The sequence below is a fragment of the Cherax quadricarinatus genome, chromosome 64 (assembly GCF_038502225.1).
Source record: "Cherax quadricarinatus isolate ZL_2023a chromosome 64, ASM3850222v1, whole genome shotgun sequence".
Taxonomy (NCBI): domain Eukaryota; kingdom Metazoa; phylum Arthropoda; class Malacostraca; order Decapoda; family Parastacidae; genus Cherax; species Cherax quadricarinatus.
The window spans coordinates 15535476-15559931 of record NC_091355.1 but is presented as its reverse complement, the minus strand read 5'-3'; the positions used below and the strand labels follow the sequence as shown (position 1 = coordinate 15559931).

Below are 24456 nucleotides of genomic sequence, written 5' to 3'. Positions count from 1 at the left end.
GCTTTTCACGTACATACATCACTACGATTATAAATAGATGCATTTCTCTTTCGACCATCTTGCTCACCCTCGCCTCTCTCGTCTCCCCGTGTGTATCTCAGCTACGTAATCTCAACTTCCAGCAACGCAAGAAATTATTCGTTAAAATGAAAGGAAAAGGAAGTCTTGGATTTCTGAAGCCATTTGCTAACTCCTGGCGAGGGAGAGGAAAGAGTGAAAGAGAGGTAGATAGGAAACGGGAGTGATATAAGGAGAGAGGTAAGAGTGAGGAGAGAAGCAGTAGGGTGGAGGGAAGTTGGAGTAGGAAATAGGAGGGAGAAAGAAGGCAGTTAGGAGGAAAATAGAAAGGAAGTGGGAGGTAACACGAAAAAATGTGGACGGAGGTAATAAGCAGGAATGAGGAGTTAGGTAATAGGAGAAGGAGGTAGGAGGTATGAAGAAGGAAGAGATAGAGCGGCGCCTCAAGCCTTCAACTCAATCTTAAACTTTTCCAGCTGAGTTTTGGTCTTGTAAGGGATCAGAAAATGGGAAGAAATTGAGTAAATACCACGGTAAATGTCCTCTGAAACCATGAAGTCCAAGAAAATTCCTCAAAAATAAATAATATTTTTGGAAACTATATTAAAGAGTATTTTTTAGCATCCATTAGGTATTCCAAATAGTGGATATCTACAGTAGGTTTCGGATTTTTTTTTCTTCCAAGATTTGGCTTTAGATTTTAATTTTTTGTGTAATTTTCTTAAAGGAATGTTCGGATTGCAAACGGAATAAGTATGTGTAAATTTATAATTTTTAAAAATAAAAAAAAGTTGTTGTGATTTACGAACAACTGCTGGAACATTGGTAGTTAGGTAAGATTCGTTAGGAAACAGGACAAGTGTTTCCTGACGCGGGTCTTGGTCGTATGATGACCCACAGCTGGAACTTTTGGTCATCTGACTGAGGCCTTCAGCTGGCTTACCGGTTAACCTCATTAAAAATCAGGGTTTCTAAGTTATATAGGTAGTTTATTTTAATTTAATCAGAGATCTATTCCTTGCTACGTCGTTGTGTACACGTCCTACCACCCACTATACTGCTGAAGGATTCGTCAGGCGAGGGACCAAAGTGTACTCTACTTTGTCATCCTGTCTTGGATTGCTTGTAAACCGGTTATCTACTGTAGCTGTCTATATTTTTATTGACCAGCCACTGCGATCCATCTATAAGTTCTACAGCCAGCAACCCACAGCGATCAAACTAGGTGTTGCGTCTAGCACTTGTCCCCTGTTGTCATCCCTACTTCTTCCTAAGTGCTAGATGACCCTTACGGTTTAACGCTTAACCACGAATGTAAAACAATATTGTGCTTTGGCTTTCGTTATTCCTGCTGCTTTAACCTTTCACCATTTCTTCCGCTAACTGCAGCACCGCTTCCTCCACACTGTGTAAAGTTGCAGACTAAACTACAGTATAAAAATAATTAATATTACTGTGTAATTAGTAATTTTTTTTATAGATACCACTGCAGAAATATTGTAAAAACTCCAAATGGGAAAACAAATGTAAATATATGAAACTAATTGAAATTTGTAATTCCTCTTCCAGTCACTTCACACGCGGACTATCCTTCCCCTCCCAATCCGACATCACTCCTCTTGCCCCTACCATATCTCTCCCACAATCACCCACTGTTCTCTCTCCATCTTCCTGCCACTACCATCTCTCAAGTTCTCTTCCCTTACAGCGGTACTACAATCATTCTCTCCCTCAATGTGCCACTGTACCCTGCTCTCCGCCGCTGCCACCGTTCACGCTGGCCCTAACACGGACACCTTCTATTTCAGCCTCGACCCAGAGAACACGCACTTCAACTAACCTGACGAATCCCTTCAACCTCAGTGTCTCGTAATATTTTCTTTCTCTAATAAAACCCTCTGGATTGTTTACACTTTTTCTCGGACAACTAGGTGAATACGATAAGGTAGCGTGTCAATGCTCTTCTAAGCAGAGTATCGAGCCTCCACCGTCCTTTGCGTTGAATTATCTCCGAGGGTTTAGTACTTAATATGAATATAATAATAATACTCCACCTTCTCCTTTCTCTTCAACATTCTCCTTCTAGAATCTAGTACCAAAGTGTTTAGAGACGGCTTAGAAGAGAATACGAAAAAGAATTTCACAAGTTTTTGGCGGTGAGAGTTAACACAAGGGGAATGGGGGCGGGGCTCCAGAATTATAATATTAATGTTATACACCCCTCCGCCAACTTAATGAAGTAACTATGAGGACCATAGAAAAGCTAATACTAGTTCCATCACTAGGAACTAGATCAACACAATAAAGGGATCATTACAATCATTGTAAATTAATACTGGAGACAGTATTAAAAAGCGTTTTATCTAACTCATTGAGGGAAAAGCAAATTTACAAGGAAATGAATCAATAGTAAAGGTAGTCTTCACCTTTAGCTATTATATTTTAAAATGAACGACTTAAATGCAGAAACCATTCGTGCTAAAAATTTAAATAAGTTAGTGTTAACGAAGAGAGAAGAGGGAGATGAAAACGTTTAAATCCAACTACTGACGAAGAGATTATGTGGGGAAAAAGGATTTACGGAATGGAGTGGGTTCGGAAGTTATTTTAGTGAACCATAAAAATAAAGGTCTAGACCATGAAAAACCTAGAAATAAAAACAAGGAACGGGAGGAGTACTACCAACACTGTCATCCAAGACAAAAACCGCTGGATAACAGTCTAGGTGTACCCTCACTGGATAACACGGCCACTATAATAACCACTGCATAACACAATCCTCCTGGAATACTCCCACTATGCAACAATCATCCAAGATATGAAGCCCCGTTTTATACACAATTAGTGAAGTCAATCAATCACCGGATAGCACCCCATTGTCCAGGGAGGAAGAGGAGGGAAAAAAACACTACATTTGGTGTTTTACAAATTCCGTGGGTTTTTACGAAGGCTCTAGTAACTAGAGCCTTCGTAACTAGAGTTTAGTTGAAGCACTGCACAAACTAATGGCATATACATTTAACAAGTCATTAGACACAAAATAGACAACAGGCAGCTGGAAAACTGTGAGTTTAGTTCAAATATATAATAAGGCAGGAAAATGACATCAAACTACTTGGTAGTATCACTGGCAAATGTGTATATAATATAGATTATCAGGAAGAAAATGGTGGAATACCTATAATGACGGGGATGTCTTTGAGAAAACAAATACCGATTTAGGGATTATCCTGCATCACAAGTTTTTATATTTCTAATATTTTTTTAACTACTGATCGCCTCCACCAAGGTAGGCTCAGCCAAAACAAAGGAAATATTTGCCATTCATTCAATAACCGTCTTGACAGAAGTGCACAAACATCACAATTTAAATGGCCCATCGTACTTTTATACAGTATTTAAGACAAAGTATAAGTGGATAGCAAAACAATGGATTGTAGAAAAGTATTTGGCATTGATCCACAAGCTAATTAGTGAGCAAGAAAAATCGAATGTTCTACTTTTGATAAAAGAGTAACTAAATGAGAGGAGCCAGAAGGCTCGTAAGAAATTGGCAACATTTTTTTTTAAACGAGATGACCGATATCCCGTATGGAACATTACTAATACCACTGCTATATGTGATCCGTGCATACGACGTGCCAAATGTAATTGGATACTACATACCGATCGTTTTATGTAATGTATTGCTAATCCCAAAATTGAAAATGATAGGACAAAGGCGGGCAGAATGGCGACATGGGCACTCTACGAAAGTTGCCAAATAGGTTATGAAAAGAGGTTAACTTGTAAAGTGGGAGGTCATGGAAAAAATGAAGGGCGACACCTCTTTCCCTTCTCCATATCTACATTTTTCTCGTAAACTCTTTCACCCCCCTGCACGTTAATTGTCCAAAATACGTTGTTTCCCTAAGCTCGCTAATCGCTTTCAAACTCTCTTCCACTCCACTTTACTCTCACGAGTCCCCACTAACATCAATATCTTCCCCTCCTTCCCTGAGTTCCAGCTCCCCACTCCTCGCTTGCCTAACCTCAGCACAGGCTAACATGTCGGAAAGAATTTACAAGCTATGCGAGGGGTTAAATAGTTGAATAAATATATATTCTATTGGATTCCAATTTAAGGTATCACTGTGAACGAACTTGTGTGAGGTAAAACAGGTGCGTCATGTGAAACTGAAAACAGATACATACTTGCATCATTCTTTCATAATAAACAGTCCATTCCTTGCAAATTATTAACAAAGAGATGATAATCTTCGATTTCCACATTATATACATCAATGATAAAAAGATATCCGAATATTATCTTTTATGTTTCCCAGATTTATCCTTTTAATAGAAGCATTATGATGTTAGGATCTAAACCTAATAAACAGGCTAAGGAAAAAAGGTTTAGGATAGACAAATAATTTATGTAATTATTAGTTGTTTTCAGATCAAATAAAAAGTTCACAGGAATTAGTATGGTCGAATTAGATATGTATATATTACTGTATCATCATTACATGTTTGTTATTTTATACATCCAGAGAAAATATAGAATAATAAAACTTGCAAAATGTTTATTCAACGACTGATGTTGCTAGCGTTATGAAGTTTATTCTCGTTTTAATGAAATAGTTTATATAACCGACCGTGAAGAATTTTCAAGCAGTGAGCTAATTTGGGATGATAGTCCAGCCATTTGGATAAAGGAAAATTAAATGGCTATAATTTGCTCAAGCTTACTTGTTTGAATGCTAAATTTGTGCTACTTATACGCAAATTTTATCCTTCTATGCACAAACTCTGGAAAATACAAAAGGATTCTGGTAAATGTGTTGGGATTCTGGTACATATACAGAAACTCTTGTATATACACACACTTCGTATATCAGAGCCCCACTATATGTACCAGAGATTGGTACATATACAGACTCTGGTACATATTGTGTACAGAGTGACTGGTTCATATGTCGAGAATCTGGTGCAAATAGAGATTCTGGTACCGTCACAGAACGACATAATCTCTACATACGTCGTCAGTAATTTCTCCATACTCTTGTCAAAGATTCCTGTATATTCTGTATATTAGTAAATTGCTATAAATTGGCATCATTCTTGGCCAGGATGATAATGATAGCTTTTATACAATTCGTATGTGTTATATATTCGAGTCGGTGTTTATGGGTCACGCTCGTGAAGGTAAACTTGTTGTAAGGTATTCTTTTGGGTGTCTCATTTGTTATAAAAGTTTCGTGAAGGGAGGCTGGAATTGGAACAAGTAGTAACTGCTTGTTTCGAATTAGGCAGCTACTCACTGGCGTTTCATAGCCCTGTGCAGATTTGTCAAGGTTATCTGGTTCTTACCTGAGTGTGGAATATGTGAGCCTTGATTGCTCACTTCTGTTAGTTGGGTTTAGAGGCACACACAGGAGAGACTTTCTCTCTCTCTCTCTCTCTCTCTCTCTCTCTCTCTCTCTCTCTCTCTCTCTCTCTCTCTCTCTTTCTCTCTCTGTCTGTCTCTCTGTCTGTCTGTCTGTCTGTCTGTCTGTCTGTCTGTCTGTCTGTCTCTCTCTCTCTCTCTCTCTCTCTCTCTCTCTCTCTCTCTCTCTCTCTCTCTCTCTCTCTGGTTGGGTGACTAGTTGGGTAAACGTGGGTTATTCTCTCTTCCTGAGTTCCCATCAGTGTCGATATCTGAGTTCGTCTCCTTCTATATCTGGGATTCTTTCTGCCTCGGCGTGTGAGTTCCTGTCTCCGTCGGCGTGTGAGTTCCTGTCTCCGTCGGCGTGTGAGTTCCTGTCTCCGTCGGCGTGTCAGTTCCTGTCTCCGTCGGCATGTCAGTTCCTGTCTCCGTCGGCATGTCAGTTCCTGTCTCCGTCGGCGTATGAGTTCGTCTCCGTCAATGTGTGAGTGAATACCTTCGCGGTGATATCTTAGGAGGATGTCTCAATAAGGATGCCCGATGCATAAGTTCTGGCGTATTCGTGAATCAGTTTCTTTTTGTAGTTAACCGTACTTTAATACCTTACGTGTAGGCTTCTAGAAGTATAGTCCTCGAAAAAAGTGAACCTAACTGGTTCTGTTCCATCACTATCAGTTCAGGAGAAACTATTACGATTTTGGCTTTGAAAGTTTATGTAACTTTCGTATGCCTAGTATCAAGGTTACTATATTTTTCCACTACACGGTTACGTGTTGGTCTGTGTGAATGCTGAAAACTTTACTCCCCTTGTCTTACGTATTTCGAAGACAATGCGCTTGTTCCTTGAGTTCAGATTGCGCCTCCGGTACATATAGAGGCACTGGGACATATACAAAGGCTCTGGTACGAATACTGACACATAAGTACATATAGAAAGTCCCTGGTAGGTATACAGAGAGACTGGCACATACGTTTGTAACCACGAACGAGTGGTATTAATAACAACACTGCGACTGGCCGAGGATTCGAACCCATGTCGTTTTGGCCCACCTCATGGTGAGCGAAAATCATATATGATGCTGTAACCCACGGGACCACACAATCCTACAAGAATGACGCACCCAGAAGAGCTTAGTGTTTTGCCGTCATCCGAGGACATACGATGGTGTGGGTGCCTTTTAACTAATTTCATTTTACTCCCAGCTCGTGAGGGTAGTACACCAAACGGGGAGTAGAATGTAATTAGCTTAAAGGCACCCACACCACCGTATGTTCTCGGATGACCGTAAAACACCTAGCTCTGCTGGATGCGTCATTTTTGTAGGATTCCGTGGTCTCGTGGATTAGAGCGTCATGTGTGATTTTCGCTCACCATGAGGTGGGCCAAAACGACATGGGTTCGAATCCTCGGCCAGTCGCAGTGTTGTTATTCATACATAAGTCGTGCCGATTAGGTAAAAGTTGCTATTTTGGCTTAAATAGCAACGCTCTTCTTGCCGAATAAGACAATCGAAAATTTGTGCATTCAATAATTTCGCAAAAATAATTCTGAACCTAACGGAAAAAATATATTTCATTGTGTTTATTATTAAATTATTGTAAACTTATCTAAAATATATTTAGTTGCATTAGGCTAAATTAAATTGCGCTTGTTATAATAAGGTTAGGTAAGTTTTCAAAGGTTCTTTTGGTACAGTACTATTAAGTTTTAAATTAACATAAATGAAAAAAATATACCTTTAAACATATGAGTGAAAATTTTAGAAAGGACTTAATTTTACACGAGTTCTTGCTAATTGATCAATTTTACCTATTCGGCACCCCATTTATATTGCCCATTTATTAACCAGTAAGGTGTTAATTATGTCAGAAATATTAAAATAATTGCATAAAGAAGGTTTAGGAAAATTGTTTCATTAATCTAACCAAAGTAATTAAAATAAATTCATTCTCTCTTTCATAAAAAAAACTTCCAGTAAAGCAACGCTATAAGAAATATTTCGAGAAATATCTTATAATATTTCCAAATTTCGATTAGTGTCCATACGAAAATTTGGCGAGTCATCAATTCCTCATCATGGAACATTTAAATCCAGTGAATTCTCGCTATTTTGATAAATTTTGCGCTTAATGGGACTGCAGTAATGGTTCCAGAACCATGACATGGTTCACTCGTAAATATTATCCTATTCGCACTCTGTGAGTGCTGGTGAGTTACTCTTACTAGTGCAAGTGACTTACTAGTGCAAGTGACTTACTAGTGCAAGTGACTTACTAATGCAAGTGACTTATTAATGCAAGTGACTACTCTGTGAGGGCAGGACACCAGCGAGCAGTAGACACCTGCTTCTTGAATATCTAATTCACTGCTAGTTTTGCATCTTCAAAAAAAGTCGTAGTCCAGAGGGACAGTCATAAATTCCTTCCGAAGCAATAAATTCTCCCCGTTTTAGTGAATTCTACGCTGAGAGAGTCATCAATTCTATGCTGAAAGTCTAATCAATTCACTATTGGGAGAGCCATCAATTCCTCAAGATGGAGCAATAGCAGATCATTCCTGCCAACCGTATAAATAGTCCACATAAGTGGTGGATCAAGAGCAGGAAACGCAGTTTGCAAGCAGGTCGATCAAGCGCCAGGCCAACTTAAGAAAAATCAATGGACCCTCTGCCAGTCTTGTTATTGTTGTTTAAGGATGGATGGTTAGCACCTTAATTTGCTCAGTCAGGGTTTTTTTTGGAGAGATTATTTTTTTGTCTCGTATATATGTCGTGCCGAGTAGGTAAAACTTGCGAAAATCTGTGTATGCAATAATTTCGCAAAAATCATTCTGAACCTTCCCTTATTCGGCAAGAAGGTCGTTGCTATTTAAGCCAAAATCTCATGTTTTACCTATTCTGCACGACATATATATATATGTCCATGGGGAAGTGGAGCAGGATTCTTTCTCCGTAAGCCATGCGTGTCATAAGAGGCCACTAAAATGCCGGGAGCAGGGGGCTAATAACCCCTTCTCCTGCATACATTACTAAATTTAAGAAGAGAAACATTCGTGTTTCTTTTTGGGTCACCCTGCCTCGGTGGGATACGGCTGGTTTGTCGAAAGATGATGATATCCATCTGTATATTATTGCATTATTTTTAGAAAAGTGATTATTCAATCAGTTATTGAAAGTACAGACTATTATTCTGAATTTTCAGTGATTCTGCCATCAACAATGAAAATAATGCACACGATGGAGAACAACCTATTATTGAGACAACGTTAGGTTCTGTGAAGAGTTTTATTACGTCCTGCTGTAAACAGTGATAAGTGGTCGTAATATTGGTAGTGCCTCACTCTTCATAGAGTTGTGTAAGACATGACTTGATGACCGCATTATGCTCTATAATGCAAAATGCGGTAGTAATATGGAGATTACATAAATAACTCGCACATGGAAGAGAGAAGCTTACGACGACGTTTTGGTCTGAATTACACCATTTAGAAAGTAATAGTGTGTAAATGGTCCGAGTCGGACTGAAACGTCGTCGTAAGCTTCTATGTGCGAGTTATTTATGTATTCCAGTCACGATATTTTTGTACTTTATATGGAGAATTCTTCACTTGGAGCGGAGCATTATCAGGTCATGAGTTAAACGCTCTATACAAATCGAAATTTGGTTCATCAGAGCTAAATTGATGACCACCACCATCTAGGCTGAGCGATTGATTTCCTCGTCTGCAGTTGTCTCCAGATACAACACTTTCACACAACCTCTGTACTGAATGGATAAAGCCACTGGCTGGCGAAACGTCTTAATACTAAACATCCCCAGGTGTACATGCGTGTTATTCATCATGTCAGTGTTCTCTACCATTACTGAGACCATTGTAGATCTTAGTCAAAATGAATGGGAAAAAAGGAACTAGGAATTCTGGTTAGCACAAATTTAAAGTTAAGATAGCAGTACATAAGTGTTCTAAAGATATATTTCAACTTTATATATATCTATATTTCAACTTTATATATCTTTTTATATCAATATTTTTACTTTATATATCCTAACCAAATCTAACTTATCATAGAATAATAAAAAATAAAACTTTGGAGCGCTCAGGGGGAGTACTGTAAGAAAATATTTTCTCCGTGGTTATGAAATATGAAAAGTAGGAAGAGGGTGCAGGTGAGATGAATGGGTCATCATTATTCGTGAGTTACCACACCGGTCCACTTACCTCACGACGGCTTCATGACTCGCCAATTAGCTGGGCGGACTTGACCATTTCTCCATCAATTGTCACTATCACGACAGAGAAAGTGTCAGTGACGCCATTACTCTCTCAGCTGATGTGATGAATCTCAGATGTAGTGAGTCTCTCTTAGGTAATGTGGTGAATCTCTCTCAGATGCAGTGGTGAATCTCGCTCAAATGTAGTTGCTAGTTTGTGGCAGATGATGATGAGTTGTATTAAGGTTGTGAAAATCCAGTTTTAGAAACATTACTGTCAGTCATTGTTCTCTCGTCTAGGTTCATTAATCGACAGTTCTGTAATGGTTAGATCTATAATGGACAGTTCTATAATGGGCAGTTCTATAATGGATAGTTCTATAATGGATAGTTCTATAATGGATAGTTCTATAATGGATAGTTCTATAATGGATAGTTCTATAATGGATAGTTCTATAATGGGCAGCTTTATAATGGACATTTCTATAATGGGCAGTTCTATAATGGACAGTTCTATTACGAATAGATCTATCTAAACGGATCGAGGATGGAGTTTTCACTATCCTTTGCGCTAAATAAGCCACCCAGGTTTATTAATGATCTGGTGATTCCGAGAAAAACTTTGGGAAAGAACATTTGTCTACAGTTCCGGACATTTATTAAAGGGAACGTCTCGCCACGAGAGACGTTTCCTAATAATGAAGGCACAGGTGGTGAAACGTTTCCTTTAGTAACTGATAACTGTCTTATTTATGCATTTATTTATTTCTATTTTTTAGATTGAAGAAATGGGAGGTGGAAGAAGGTGAGGAAGAAAGTAAGGAAGGAGATGGTGGAAGAGGTGAAAGGAGGTAAACTGGTTAGGAAGGAAAGAGGGAAATAGGTGAAGGATAATAATGAAATAGGTTAGGCAGGTGGTGACGAAGGTAGCAAAGAATGTGGTGAGGGAAGAGGGCAAGGTATATGGGACAGGAGGTGATGGAAGACGTGGGGATACTTGCAATAAATAATGTTATATGAGAAAAGTCTCAATATGGAGAAGAGACACGGAAGGGAATGAAAGAAGAAGAATATTAATATTGGTAAACAAAGCTATTAGATATAAGTGGATAAAATACTTGAAGACTGAAGGGATTAAAGTATTTTTCACCATTGGTTAACAAGTTAACATGTAGCTTTCACAACCCTTGTGTAGACCATAGGTTATAAACCTAATTAACCAGTGAGTCTCTAACACCTTCAGTTTTTGATTAGCAAACTCGTGTATATCTAACCAACTTAGTTTTTCATAATATAGTCAAAAACTTTATTTACTAAAGAAATACATGGGAATCTCGCATTTATTTTTGTTAAAAATAAGCTTTTGATGACGTTTTCCCAAAACTAATCTAGAATCCATAAAATATTCGCGGAAAAAACGAAAGCTGTTTAAATTGATAAACTATTATAATTTTTAAATGAAACTGAATAATAATACAAGGGAAAAATATCTTTAAGAAGAAAATCTCATAAATGACTTTCCACAAAGTTCAGTCCTTCTAACGATAATATTTATAACTTGTATAAATGACTGGCAAGTAAGTGTGAACATGTACATAAATATATTTGCAATTAAGAAAGAATTCCTACGGAAAATAAGTAATATCTACTGTAAATTTCCCAAGAAAGACTTGAATCGATCGAGAAAAAATAATGATAGATGGATAAGGGAAATCAACATACAAAAATAGTGTGCATGATCACCTATTGAAAGCTACGTACGAATTGGCAAGTTTTAAGCCTCCTGTTACACCTCTGTCAGTAGACCCTTGTCGATTTAGCGCTTTATCTGTTTATAATTATCTAGCAGTAAATAGGTACCTGAATGGGTGGCATCCTGGGGACGATATACCTAATGTTATTGAACAATGAAATATCTGAAGCACGACAACAGCTTTTAGGCTGTACAGTCATTGGCCACAGAAAGTATCTATTCCACATGATTGAGCTCCATGATGTGATGTGGTTTACCTACGTTGCTGATACACTTACAAAACTGGAAAATGTGTGGGGTATTTTCTAATATTTTGTTGATCACCTCAAGGTTGAATGGAAGTCATATATCACTTACTGTGTGCGTGGATCTTTTAAAGGAAAGTGAAGCAGAGTTATTTTGCCAACCTCTGTGATGAAGTGAAGTGAAATGTTGCCTTCTGCGTTTTTTAAGAAGCACAATATATTTTTAGTCCCCAGTGGCATCACATAGAAATACTACATATAATCAGTTGAGTATTATAGATATGCAGGTTACTTCCTCAACATGGCAATAAATATAAAAATATTTTTTTATCATATTAACCCATTAAGGCAGCTGCAAATTACACACAATACACGCTTAGTAATTCCTTACTATAAGGATCGGGAGAAAATATCAATGATAAGACTAGGAAAACAAAGATTCCCCAACAAGATAGGTAAAAGAAAAATACTGGAGACGAAAAAGTGTTTATAAAGTACTGTGAAAGGAACGGATGAGGTTTGCTGTCGTCAGATTGGGAGGGACTTGAAAGCCATGAACGAGGAATGCGGGAGGGCGGCCAGGTTCGTGCAGAAATGCTCGAAAATATTTAACCACGCACAGTCGCCGACTTCATTCGGAAGCCACTATCCAGAAGAACTATTAAAGTTTCAAATTTTATTTATGCTTGTAAATTCATGTCTATTTTGGGGGAAATAGATAATAACAGAGGTCTCCCAGTATATTTCATAGTTTATTTCCACTGCTGTATGTAAATGTAACACAAGTGCAGTGCTCTATGGCTCGTGTGGGTTTAGCGCTTAGTTATGATTTTCATAATAATGAAACATAAGTTAATCACGGAACGGGTGGGGTTTGAACCCATGGGAGGTGAGTCATAAAACTCACAGGCCAGTGTGCTAACCAACCATCAGTTCAAACCTATTTATGTGCAATAATTTTATTATGATTTCGTGAGTTATAACCCAAGTGTCCTTTTCCATATCTGGGTTTCTGGTTTCTACAACCCTAGTTTTAAAATTCTTTGTTGCTTATCCGAAATAAACGTCATAACATTCCCTTTAAAACATCTGTGCATTCATCCGGATTTTTCGTAGATGTAGATCTTTATCTTATTTGGACAAGTTAGAATCACCTTTGTGTTTTTCCGTCATTCTTATCAGCCTAAATGCTAATTATAAATTACCTTACCTTCTACCCTCAAATGAAGCCACATGACGAGTTTTAGAAATGTTGATGACATATATAAATGCTGGAAAGATTGGGAGGGGCTTTTCTGTCTCTTCTATTTTTTTTTTTTTTTTGAGAGATATTAAATGCATTTGTTCCCAGCACCAAATTTAAGGTTGAACGAAAGGGTGAGTGAATGGTTGAATTAAAAAGGATTATTTGCCGTTCTCGGGTGAATTTATAATTAATTAAAAACATTAATTCACTTAATATATATATATAAGAATGAAACAGGTAATAGCATTATCTATTTTAGTAAACATTCTATTTGAATAAGTAGTTTTATAATAAAACTAATAATATTATTAAATGTATAATACAATCTCTTATTTTTATTGATTATTTACATTTTATTGTATAAAACATAGTTTCTTAAAGAAATCTGAGAAAAAGAAACTTGGTTTCAAAACTCTTTTTAATTGTTGAATTTTCAATAGTTTATATCTTGTTCCTTTATTTTAGTATATTTATTTCTTAATTTTTTAATAAATTAATTTACTGGCGCACCTTTTTGTAATTATGGTTGTCAGGAGTCAAGTCTCAGCTTCTCTTAAGTTGCCTGCCTCATGAGCCCGGTTGTACCTATCCCTGTAGCTGTGCATGGTGTTCGCTGCTGACATCTCATCTAAGACGTTCCTCTTCTGAACTGCCTTGAGGCTGAAGCTCTTCCAATCATCTTTGTAGTTAAATTTGTTTTTAATTTCCATTTGCTCCCGCTGTTCACAATCCCCGCGTTTATCAGTCTCTCTCTTTTACTGCCCTAGTAAGTTTAATTATTTTGTATATTAATAAAAAAATTCTAAAGTTCTATTTCTAAATTTATTAGGCTTAACTTTCATTCTTTTATCGTAGTTTAACCCTCTCAGTACTAGGAAAATCGTGTAGATTATATATATGTCGTCCCGAATAGGTGAAATTGGTCAGTTAGCAAGAACTCTTTTAAAATTAAGACCTTTTAGGAAATTTTAGAAAGGACTTAATTTTAAATGAATTCTCTCTAATTGACCAGTTTTACGTATTGGATCAATATCTGGGGGCGGTACAGTGTTCATCTTTAAAATCCTGGAAAATGAAGTCGACCCATCTGTCTCATTTGTACTTATCTCTGTCACAGCCTTCGTGGAACTCTAGTGAGTTCGTAAGAAAAAGTTTTCTAAGAACTTGTTGATTGTCTTGAATGAATTTTCCGCTCTCTTTGTACTTCATCATTATCCATCTGATTATCTTCTCCATCACTATGGACAATATAGAAGGGTACAGAAATATATTTCAAGACTTCTTGTCTACCTACTTGTTGGAACATTATTATGAAGTTAGAAATTTCCCACATTTCTTATGGTTGTCGTGCTTCCAGTGATCTGAAGAATTTTGCCAGCGGTTCACATAGGGCGACTGTTTCATCTCTCAGAAACCATGGCGACACTTTCTGAAGTTGCTTGAATATTTTTCAGTCTGTTTACCATATCTCCTCTTCTCTTGGGTAATATCTCAGAATCCACGGTGAACCTCCTTTACAAACCTTCTTGTCTTTCACGGTAAGTTCTCGTCTTCTCATAATTTGTCATATCCTCTCTGATGCTTTTATGAAGCGGTTTAGGCTTGATTTTAGCTTTAGACACTGTCATTTTCAGACTACATCACTACTTTTCTCACCATTACTTACTCATACATGACGTGTCATCTGATTTCTCTGTTTACTGAGGTTCCTTTTTTTTTTTGTCACAGCCACTATATCTTTCACTGAACCACAGTTTCTCTGTGTTCTTCCCACTACCACTTATTGCTTCTGTTATGAATTTCTCCTTCACCTCCGAGCACTTCTCAGTTTGACAATCGATCATTTCATTCAGCGACTTGCATTTCTCTTTCTCATTGAAACTTCATTCAGGAAAACTTACTTCACTAGTAGTCAGGCTTTGCCCTCACTCCTTTGTTGCTCCTCTCTAGTGTCTCTTCCATCAAGTTGATAATTCAGCTTAGGCCTGTATGGCCAGTGACTCTGGATGCTCTATACTGTTAGGTTTGTCAGTATATCTGTCATGAGATTAATTATGTGATGATGATCTCATCCTCTTACCTCTCCTTGTGTCAGGCGCCCCATATGGTACCCTGTTTTCTTTGTAGTATAAAATGTTAAGTATTCTTCAGTGTCTTCTTATATAATAGTATTATTATTTATGAATATTATTATATTTTTATTATTATTATTATTATTATTATTATTATTATTATTATTATTACGTTTATAAGGAAGCAGTAAAAAAATAAGAGCAATATATCCGGAGAACTGGAGGTAATGCCTCAATAGCTTTCATGATTTTCCATTTGTTTTCTTACTTCTGTCTCGGCCTCCTGGTGTGTGTGTGTGTGTGTGTGTGTGTGTGTGTGTGTGTGTGTGTGTGTGTGTGTGTGTGTGTGTGTGTGGTTGAGCTATGGTTGCTTCTTCTCATGTCATGACACACCTTTAATGCGAGCGTTGCTCTAGAGAATCTACGTTCATATGGCATTGGTATCAGTACCGTGTTACAGACGGGAGTATAGAACTGCAGAGCTTAGTCACAATAATTGGGTTTCTTTGGTTACTATGGACCTGCTACTTCCAACTAGGTGTTGTGTAGCCTGCAAGTGTTAGTGGTTTCGTTCCTTTTTTTTCACAACGATATTTTGATGTATAGGAAAGTTAGGGTAACGTGGATGCGTTGTCTACTTGTAACTGCAACTAGCAATGTAAATATCATTGTCATCCGTATGTAGGGTATAATTAATCATTATAAAGCAGTAAATAATGGTCAAGTAAATGATTATATAAATATCCTTCACTTGTATAGTCGAGTCGGAGTAGAACGTCAAATCGACCAGTTTAATTAACATTAATTTACTGATTTACTGTTATATAAAGCCGAATTTCTCTATCTGACGACAGTGTTAATGTTATGCTGGCATTTGCTGTTAACCTTTCCTGGGCTTTAAATAAAAATTGTTTGTGTGAAAACATTTAAAGATTCATAATTCTTATGGTAAAGACTAATTTTACGTAAGTTTTAGTAATTTTAATGTTAGTAGAAAGGAAACGATGTTTTCGTTGTATTAACCTAATTTGAATGAGATTTAAAACCAATGACTGCAGACACCACTCCCACGAGCCATTCTAGGGCGTGGAAGGTGCCAGAGCCAGAGCTTGCTACCACCTGCAGCTCACAAGGCTGCCATTCCCACGAGCCCTCTGGGTCGGGGAAGATGGCAGACCAGAGGCCTAATTTCTCCCTATGAGCCCCGTGAGAGCGGGGAATGGGGACAGTTTGTCCCAGAAGATGAGGTACTTGTGCTTCCTTCCATGGGAGACATAGGTCTCAGATACTCCCACGACAGGGAGCCAAGGCCGGGTCACCATCTGGAAAAGAACCTGACCTGGAGAGTACCGGCGAATCAAGAAGAAACCCAGTGAGAAAACCACTATTTTGGCTTTTTTAAACTTCTTTACCATTTAACAGTTCCCAAATATTTGAGTTAAATATTCAATAAGGTTTGTACGTCAGTAACTTTAACCTCATTTGACCTTCAAAGTTTATCAAAATCACAAAAGCAGTGAAATAGGTTGTTACATGATTCCAGCATTTACTTCAGACAGATATTTTTTTTTTTTTAGATTTCACTAACAAGTCATATCTTTTTAAATCCAAAAATTCAATTAAACATGTTTCTAAGATTCACACACACACACACACACCTTCAATTTCAGAACAATGAAAGTTATGTTATTTATGTTACAGTATTTAGAGAAAAATGAATGTCAAATAATATAGGAGCTAACTTAAACTTTCCTTTCAAGAAAGGTGTCTTGATGCCGGTGAGGGGCTTTTGAGTTAAGAAATTAGAGCTACCCTCACATTATTTGAATGAAATCTGAGTATCTTGGCTTCCATCGGCTTCGTATCTCACTCAGAATTACTACCTCCTGAAAATAAGCATAATTCACAAAACAGTTTTTTACTTATTTTATGTTACTTCACTGAATTTGATACAAAAATATTAATGAAATGCATAACACTAATAAAACTGTTTAGATTTCGTTTTAATGAATTCTAAATCTCTAAGTTGTTATTGAAACTTAAGACCATCAACTGTTTTTGAAATGTTGGCCCATGAAGTGTTGAGGAATGTTACGGTGATACCGACAAGATGTACAGTGCAGGCTCTTTATTAAAAGAAAAGCGTCGCCACGAGTGGTTTCTTCAGTCATAGTGGACTGACGAAGCCACTGGTGGCGAAACATAGGCGTCTTTTTCTCTAAGGTGTTACCGACCCGCAGGCCTAAAGGATATTACCAAAGTGGAGGCCTATAAGCTAGCGCAGAAACGTAGGTTTAAAAGTTGTTAACAGAAGGTAGGCTTATAAGGTGTTAGCAGAACGTAGGCTTATAAGCTGTTGCTGAGATGTGATTTAGCGTTGCAAATTATGGCGAAACTGTTACTCAGTTCTCCTCACTGTATACTCGTGTGTGTGTGTGTGTGTGTGTGTGTGTGTGTGTGTGTGTGTGTGTGTGTGTGTATTTCACAGCGATTGCTTTCTTCGCTCCGTCCTTTCTCAAGTGTTTTCTGTCTCCACTTCGTCATTTTCTCTCACTGCCCCTTGTCCTTATTTGCCTGTCCGCTTGTGTCTTTACGTATCCACTCTCTCTGTATCTGATTCTTAATTTCTGTCTTTTTCACTATATTTTATTTTTGTCCTTTGCTATCTTTTTCCCTCAACTCTCTCTCTTTCCATTTACTTCAGCGCCTTTTTTTTTACTTCCTCAATCTTTATCTCATTTCCCTATATTTTTTCATTTTCTCCACTCCTCTCTTTGATGCTTCCCTCTGCTGAACCCTTTGTAAATGTCACGCAGTTATAGTTTTTTTACAGCCTCGTTTTATCTTTCCACAAACTCGTTTTAACTCACTTTTTTCCCTTTCTCCATCGTTCTTCTCTTTTATTCTTTTATATTCCATCCATTCTTCTATTCCTCTCCTTCCCCATTTGCAACATATTCACAACTCAACGTTTCTCATCTCAGAGGCGCAAGTTTGCCATTATTATGTTAATACTGGCGCAGTTGAGGCTGGGGTGTGCATGGAGTGTAACACAGGAGACACTCTTGATTCTCCAAGCCAGTCTTTGTCTAGCTGAGATTCCCACACGGTGATGAGGGCTTCAACAACACTGTAGCGGTGCCCTTAGGTGACCTTACTTTATGATCTGTCTTATATATATATATATATATATATATATATATATATATATATATATATATATATATATATATATATATATATATATATATATACACTTGAGGTGTGCACCCTCTTTTGACAACCCAACACTCGATGAATATGACGCACACCTGAGATCAACTTTTAAGAAGGCACTGAACCTGTCACTAGAGGATGAGCAATGGGATCAGGCAACCATCCCAGTGCGACTGGGAGGTATAGGGGTGCGTAAAGCAATGCATGTTGCTTTACCTGCTTTTCTGTCTTCGTGTTTGGCTTCCAGTGCATTAGTCAAGAAGATAGTGCCCGAACGCTTGAGAGATGTGGTAGGAGCTCAAGACCCCAGGTTTACTGAAGCAGCGATTCGGTGGGACACCCTTACAGACTCCTCCAGTAGACCAGCTCCTCACAAACAGCACAAAGTCCCACTGGGACAAACCGATCATGGAAAAAATCGCCAACACAATGCTCTCCAATGCTTCAGGAAAGAACAAAGCTCGTCTCCTGGCAGTGAAGGCACCACACTCAGGAGATTTCCTGTTAGCTGTTCCCAATTCCTCCCTGGGCACCCATCTCGACCCACAGGCCATTCGGATTGGTGTTGCTCTTCGCCTAGCCGCCCCCATCCTCACCGAACATAGGTGTATTTGCGGCAGGGCGACAGCTGATCAATTCGGACTTCATGGTCTCTTGTGTCACACAGCAGAAGGGAAGTATGCCAGACATGAGGAGGTCAATGATATAATAAAGAGAAGCCTCGCCACAGCCCGTTGTCCAGCTCAACGGGAACCCCAAGTACAGAGGTCTGATGGAAGTCAAAAGCGTCCTGATGGAGCCACTATGCTACCCTGGAAGGATGGAAAGCAGATTGCCTGGGACTACACCTGTGCTGCCACATCGGCAGACACCTACTTGCCATACTCTGTAGTGGAAGGGGGTGGAGCTGCCAGCCACAGGGAGACCCAGAAGATCCGAAAATATGAAGATCTTCCCCCTTGCTATAACTTCATTCCAATAGGGTCGGAGACCCTTGGAGCATGGGGCAAGTGTGCTCTAAAGTTCCTCAAAGAGCTAGGTGAAAAGCTCATCATAGAAACCAAGGACCACAGGGCGACCAGCTTCCTCTTTCAGAGACTCAGTGTTGCGATCCAGAGAGGAAATGCCTGCAGCATTCTGGGCACGCGGCCCACCGCAGGGGAGCTGGACGATGTATTCGAGATGTAGCTCTGAGTTACCTATGTTGTTTTACTTTCTGTTGTATTTTTGTGAATGTTTGGCCAATGTATTTTGTCTTTAAATAAAACATACTTGAAATATAAGGGGTGGTAGGAGAAAATTCTCAAACAGCTTCAGGGAGAACCTTAAGTTTTCCCTGAAGCAAGTTTATTCTTTTCTCTGAGGATGAGGGTCCCTACGACAGTTATATATATATATATATATATATATATATATATATATATATATATATATATATATATATATATATATATATATATATATATATATATAATGTGTGTGTGTGTATAGTGCCGATTAGGTAAAACTGGTCAATTAGCAAGAACTTATTTAAAATTAAGTCCTTTCTAAAATTTTCTCGTATACGCTTGGACACATTTTTTCATTTATGTTAATGTAAGAAATAATAAGTTTGTACCTTAGGAAAATTACGTAACCTTATTATAACAAGCGTAATTTAATTTAGCCTATTCCAACTAAATATGTTTTAGATAAATTTACAGTAATTTAATAAACACAATGAAATATATTTTTTTCGTTTGGTGCAGAATTATTTTTTGCGAAATTAGTGCATACACAATTTTTCGCTTGCCTTATTCGGTAAAAAGGGCGTTGCTATTTAAGCCAAAATCGCAAGTATTACCTATTCCGCACGACATGTATATATATATAATGGTTAACACACCGGCTGCCTTCCACCTAGGCAGAATTTCCTAAAAAGAGGAAACACTTTCCATCACTAACTGTACCACTGTCTTGCCAGAGGTGTGCCAACGTTTAGTTCAGTTGCCCCCTCAAAACTGCAATATATCCCCCCCCCTTTCTTCAGACACTGTACTTTCGACCTTTAGGACTCGTATCCAGTTAACCGGACTTGGTAATCAATGATTACTAAGAAAATGTGGGTAGTAACCCTTCATTCAAAATTATTAAGGATTTATTTGATTTGACTACTTTAAAATTTATATAATCCTCAGATTTGAACACTAGTTTGCTAGTGTTCAAATATGTAATATGGTTAATTTCTCCCACCTGACCGCGCACAACACTGGTCTCACTTCCTCTCCCAAAATGGCCTTTTATTTTTAATTCCATGTTTATTCAGTTTTATTTAAATTTGACTTGTATAAAAATATCGGTACATTGCTTGTTCATGGATTTAGTCTTGACTGCTAATCTGATGTTGGTGTAGTATTTAAATGTTTCATTAATATTCATCAATAACACAAGTTGATTATTTTAGAACTGATTATTTACTAAATTATTTTAAGACTGGGGTCTGATCAATATGATATGAATTTCTAATAGCAAAGTAACTGTTGGAGTGAACCATTCACGCAAATGAAGACCTTTAAATTTTTTTTTTTCATATTTCGTTACTTAGATGATACTCAGCGTAGGTTCTCAGAATTTCTGATGTTACTTCTATTTTTTCTTGATTGTGTAGACAAGAGAATTAGTGTATGTATCACCTTGATTTTTTTTTAATTTCGCGTAAATATTGCCAGCACAGTAACTAGAGTATCAGAGAAATAGCTCTATTTTAGGTTACCTATTAGTATTTAAGTGTTTTACTGCACCCGTGAGGGTCATTTAATTCAAGGAGTCGTGTGGGCGCCTTGCAATATGTTTATTTCGTCAAATAATGGTATAAACGAAATAAATTGGAGACAATGAAACTTAAAATTATAAAATACTGAATATTTAGACCTCACTCAGAGGTCCTCTTTAATAAATTATTTGCAGGAATCTTAGAGGAAAAGTAAATCATATGGCCTAAGTCAGGTTATATGACAAAAATCTTGGCCAGGAACAAGCAACTTTTAACGCAGTTACAGCATCAGGCTTCCTTTTTAGCCGTGCGAGATTTGGAAATGTTTATGTTCTTTCACTTCAGATCCGTCACATAAATTGGTCAAGAAAAGGGAAATGATAACATCAGGTTTCCACTGGTCTTGAGAGATAATACAACTGGTACGTCTTCTCTTTCCCACAGAACCACCGGAGAAGCTGGTCATTTATAACGGTGACGGTGTTGTCGTCAGACGTAAAATCGGCCCTGTCAACGAAGGCACTCCTCTGACCCTTTCCTGCGTCGTCATGGGAGGTGAGTAATGGGAAAATTAATTGTTTATCAGGATGGGTTCTTGATAACTTTGTTGTAGGTTATGTAGTGGTCTAATGGTTGCGAGATGTGGTGGGTTGGTGCGAGATATTGAGTTAAAGAGAGAGGTATTGTCTGGGTTATTGTACTGGGTTAGTTTGAAGTTGGTTATAACCTGGATTGGTTGGTAGGACAAACAGTAGGTTAGCAGTTTCTAGATAGGATTTTAATGTCGAAAACTTATTGAAAAATCTAGCTAAATGATATCTGCTTATTCATTCTTTCTTGGAAGAAATATATATATCATAAAAATAATAATAGATTTGATATGCAGAAATTTGTTGACGGAAAACAGAATCTTTTGCGAACTAGTAAGTGTTTGTTAGTTAACATGTTTCTTAAATAGAAGATATTTACTCTAAAAATATTTAATCCACTTTTCTCTACGGGTTTTCACCTATTTTTACAACACTTGTAAAATGATCTCACTTATCGTAATGTGCGCCCTCCTCTCATTGTCTGCTAATTTACTGTCTTTTGAAACCTATGGTGTTATCTCCTCTGATCTCAATACTTTTGAAAACCATGGTGCAATCTCGTCTGGAATCAATACTTTCGAAATCCATGGTGCTACCTCGCCTGATCTCAATACTTTTTGAAACTCATGATGCCATCTCATCTGATCTCAGTACTTTTGAAACCTATGGTGCCATCTCGTGTGATCCCGATACTTTCGAAACCCATTGTGCCAACTTGTATAATTTCAATTCTTTTGAAACCCATTGTGCCATCTTGTATGATCCCAATACTTTTTCCTTGCCGCTATTTAGTAGTATTCTTATAAGTTCCTCTTCAAGTATTTTAATATTCGAAGATAAAATAGATGAAAAACAGGTTTTTCATTATTTTAATTTCAGTTGGCTGTATGGCACGGAAATCTATTGCATTCAAAAAGCCTATTCTGTAAATATACTCTCAAACTTCCTGAATAATACCTCGCAGTTTTTTCCTTGCTAGGTTAGGTTAGGTAAGGTTCGTCAGGAAACAGGACAAATGTTTCCTGACGCGGGTCTTAGTCAGATGATGACCCGCCTTTGGAGCTTTTGGTCATCTGACCGAGGCCTTCCGCTGGCTTACCGGTCCCACCCCTTTAAAAATTATGGTCATTTATAACCTTCCAAAAATTAAAAGGAAGAAAAAAGTGATGTTTTTTCCTTGCTCTTTAGTAATCGTATTTTCGCTAATATTTTGTATTTAACTTATACTTCTTACACAGTTGAATAAAAAAGTTGTCCTTGTATATTCAGTTACTTACATCTTTGTATTAACTTCAAACATCCCGATATTCCATTCTGGCTTATTTTAATGTCTGGGAAGTCACTAGGTTGGAACACTTCTCTTATTGAGTTAATCCTTTCTTTTCCATGGCTCTTCAGAACATTCCAATAAAGCAGTATTTTTTTCATTTTATTCAATTCATCTCAACACAGATTTATTCAATTTCCATATACAAACATTTCGATAAAATGTAAGTCAATTTTATATACTTTTAAAATTTTACTCTATTTACTCCCTAAAATTTCATCATAAATCATATTTTATTTTCCATTTAATCTTTCCATTTTCTATTTACCATTTTCCCTCTCTTATATGTATAATAATATATGATTTTTTACTGTAACATAGTCACTCAGTCAAGAGATTTAGATAATTGATTTTTCAAATGCCTTTTTCTTTCTAATACACTAAATATAATCAGTCAATAACTAATGTGTTGCTGCCTTTCACTCGTGTTTCTTTATTAGCATGACGATGCTTGAAAACTATATTATGGTTCATTGTTGAGAATTTTGTTTACTATTCCAGCCTTAAATGCAGCCTCACCGCGTATTTTATGCACAAAATCTTCTGTTCCAGTCATATTTTATATTTTCATTATCTCAGTATTTTAAATACTGCCTTCGTTTTTAGTCTTGTGTAACAAATAAGTGCTAATAACCTTCCTGTTTCGTGTCCCTATTCTCCCCAGCAGTTCATCCTCATGCCTGTCCTGAGTGTAGTCGTAGTAGCCTGTTCTCATCTTCATATATTCTCATTTGTCTATATCTTACGTTCTTGAGTGCTGAAATCTTCAAAACGATTTGTTTTCTCACCCATAAAGAATATAAAAGGCTATTAACTAGTCACTAGTTAACAGTTACTAGTTAATAATCAGTAGTTAATGGCCTAAGTTAGACATTGCTTCCATTTTCCTATGTGTGGGGTATTTGTGTATTTTTTCTACTGATAAGTTGTTCCATTTATTTGTCATTTTGTTTGTTCTCAACTAGATATATTTTTCACCTCACCTATAAGCAATATTTTTTTTATAATGTCAACTCTTTCAATGTCTTAGAATTATTTGACCTTCCCTTTTTATTTCAAGACTAATGTCAGGTCTAGCTGTAACTTCCTTAGCTAATACCAACTAGAACAATCTTTTAGTACTTTTCGTCTCCTTTTCATAGTTTACTTAACGTTATCTGAACTATCTAGAGCTATCTACATCCTTGACTCACGAAATTGTAATGACACGATTGCAAACAAACCATACCACGGACGGGGATAGAACCCGGTCCAGTGGCTAACGCGACGGTCTAGAGTTTTGAGACACTCTTATCGCGGGTTCTAACCCCGTCCGTGGTATGGTTTATCTACATCCTTGTTCTTGTCATTCTTTTATTACTATTTTTGCACAAATGTTTCATTTCTCTTCTTTCGTATAAATTTGTCTTGAATTACTCGATACTTTTATTTTAGTTTCGAAAATTTTATTCTCCATATTTAAATTTCCAACCGTTTCTTCCTTTCTTTTCAGTTTTTTTCTAAATTTGTTTTAAAATATCATTGGTAAAGAAGCATATCTTTGTGTAGGTCTGCTGCCCTTCGATATATTCTTTTTCTTCTTTCCCCTCTCTCGCCTTCTTTTCCTCTTTTTCGAGAA

The 24456-nt window shown here is 37.3% G+C and overlaps 1 protein-coding gene across 1 annotated transcript in view; it reads left to right on the top strand.

The window, feature by feature from the left end:
* The window catches only part of LOC128700087 (neural cell adhesion molecule 2), a 379174-nt gene that overhangs the window by 115987 nt on the left and 238731 nt on the right, over positions 1–24456 (top strand). The window contains exon 2 of the mRNA XM_053793043.2: positions 21366–21476. Coding sequence (XP_053649018.1) covers positions 21366–21476 — 111 coding nt within the window. The remainder of the gene's footprint in view (positions 1–21365; positions 21477–24456) is intronic.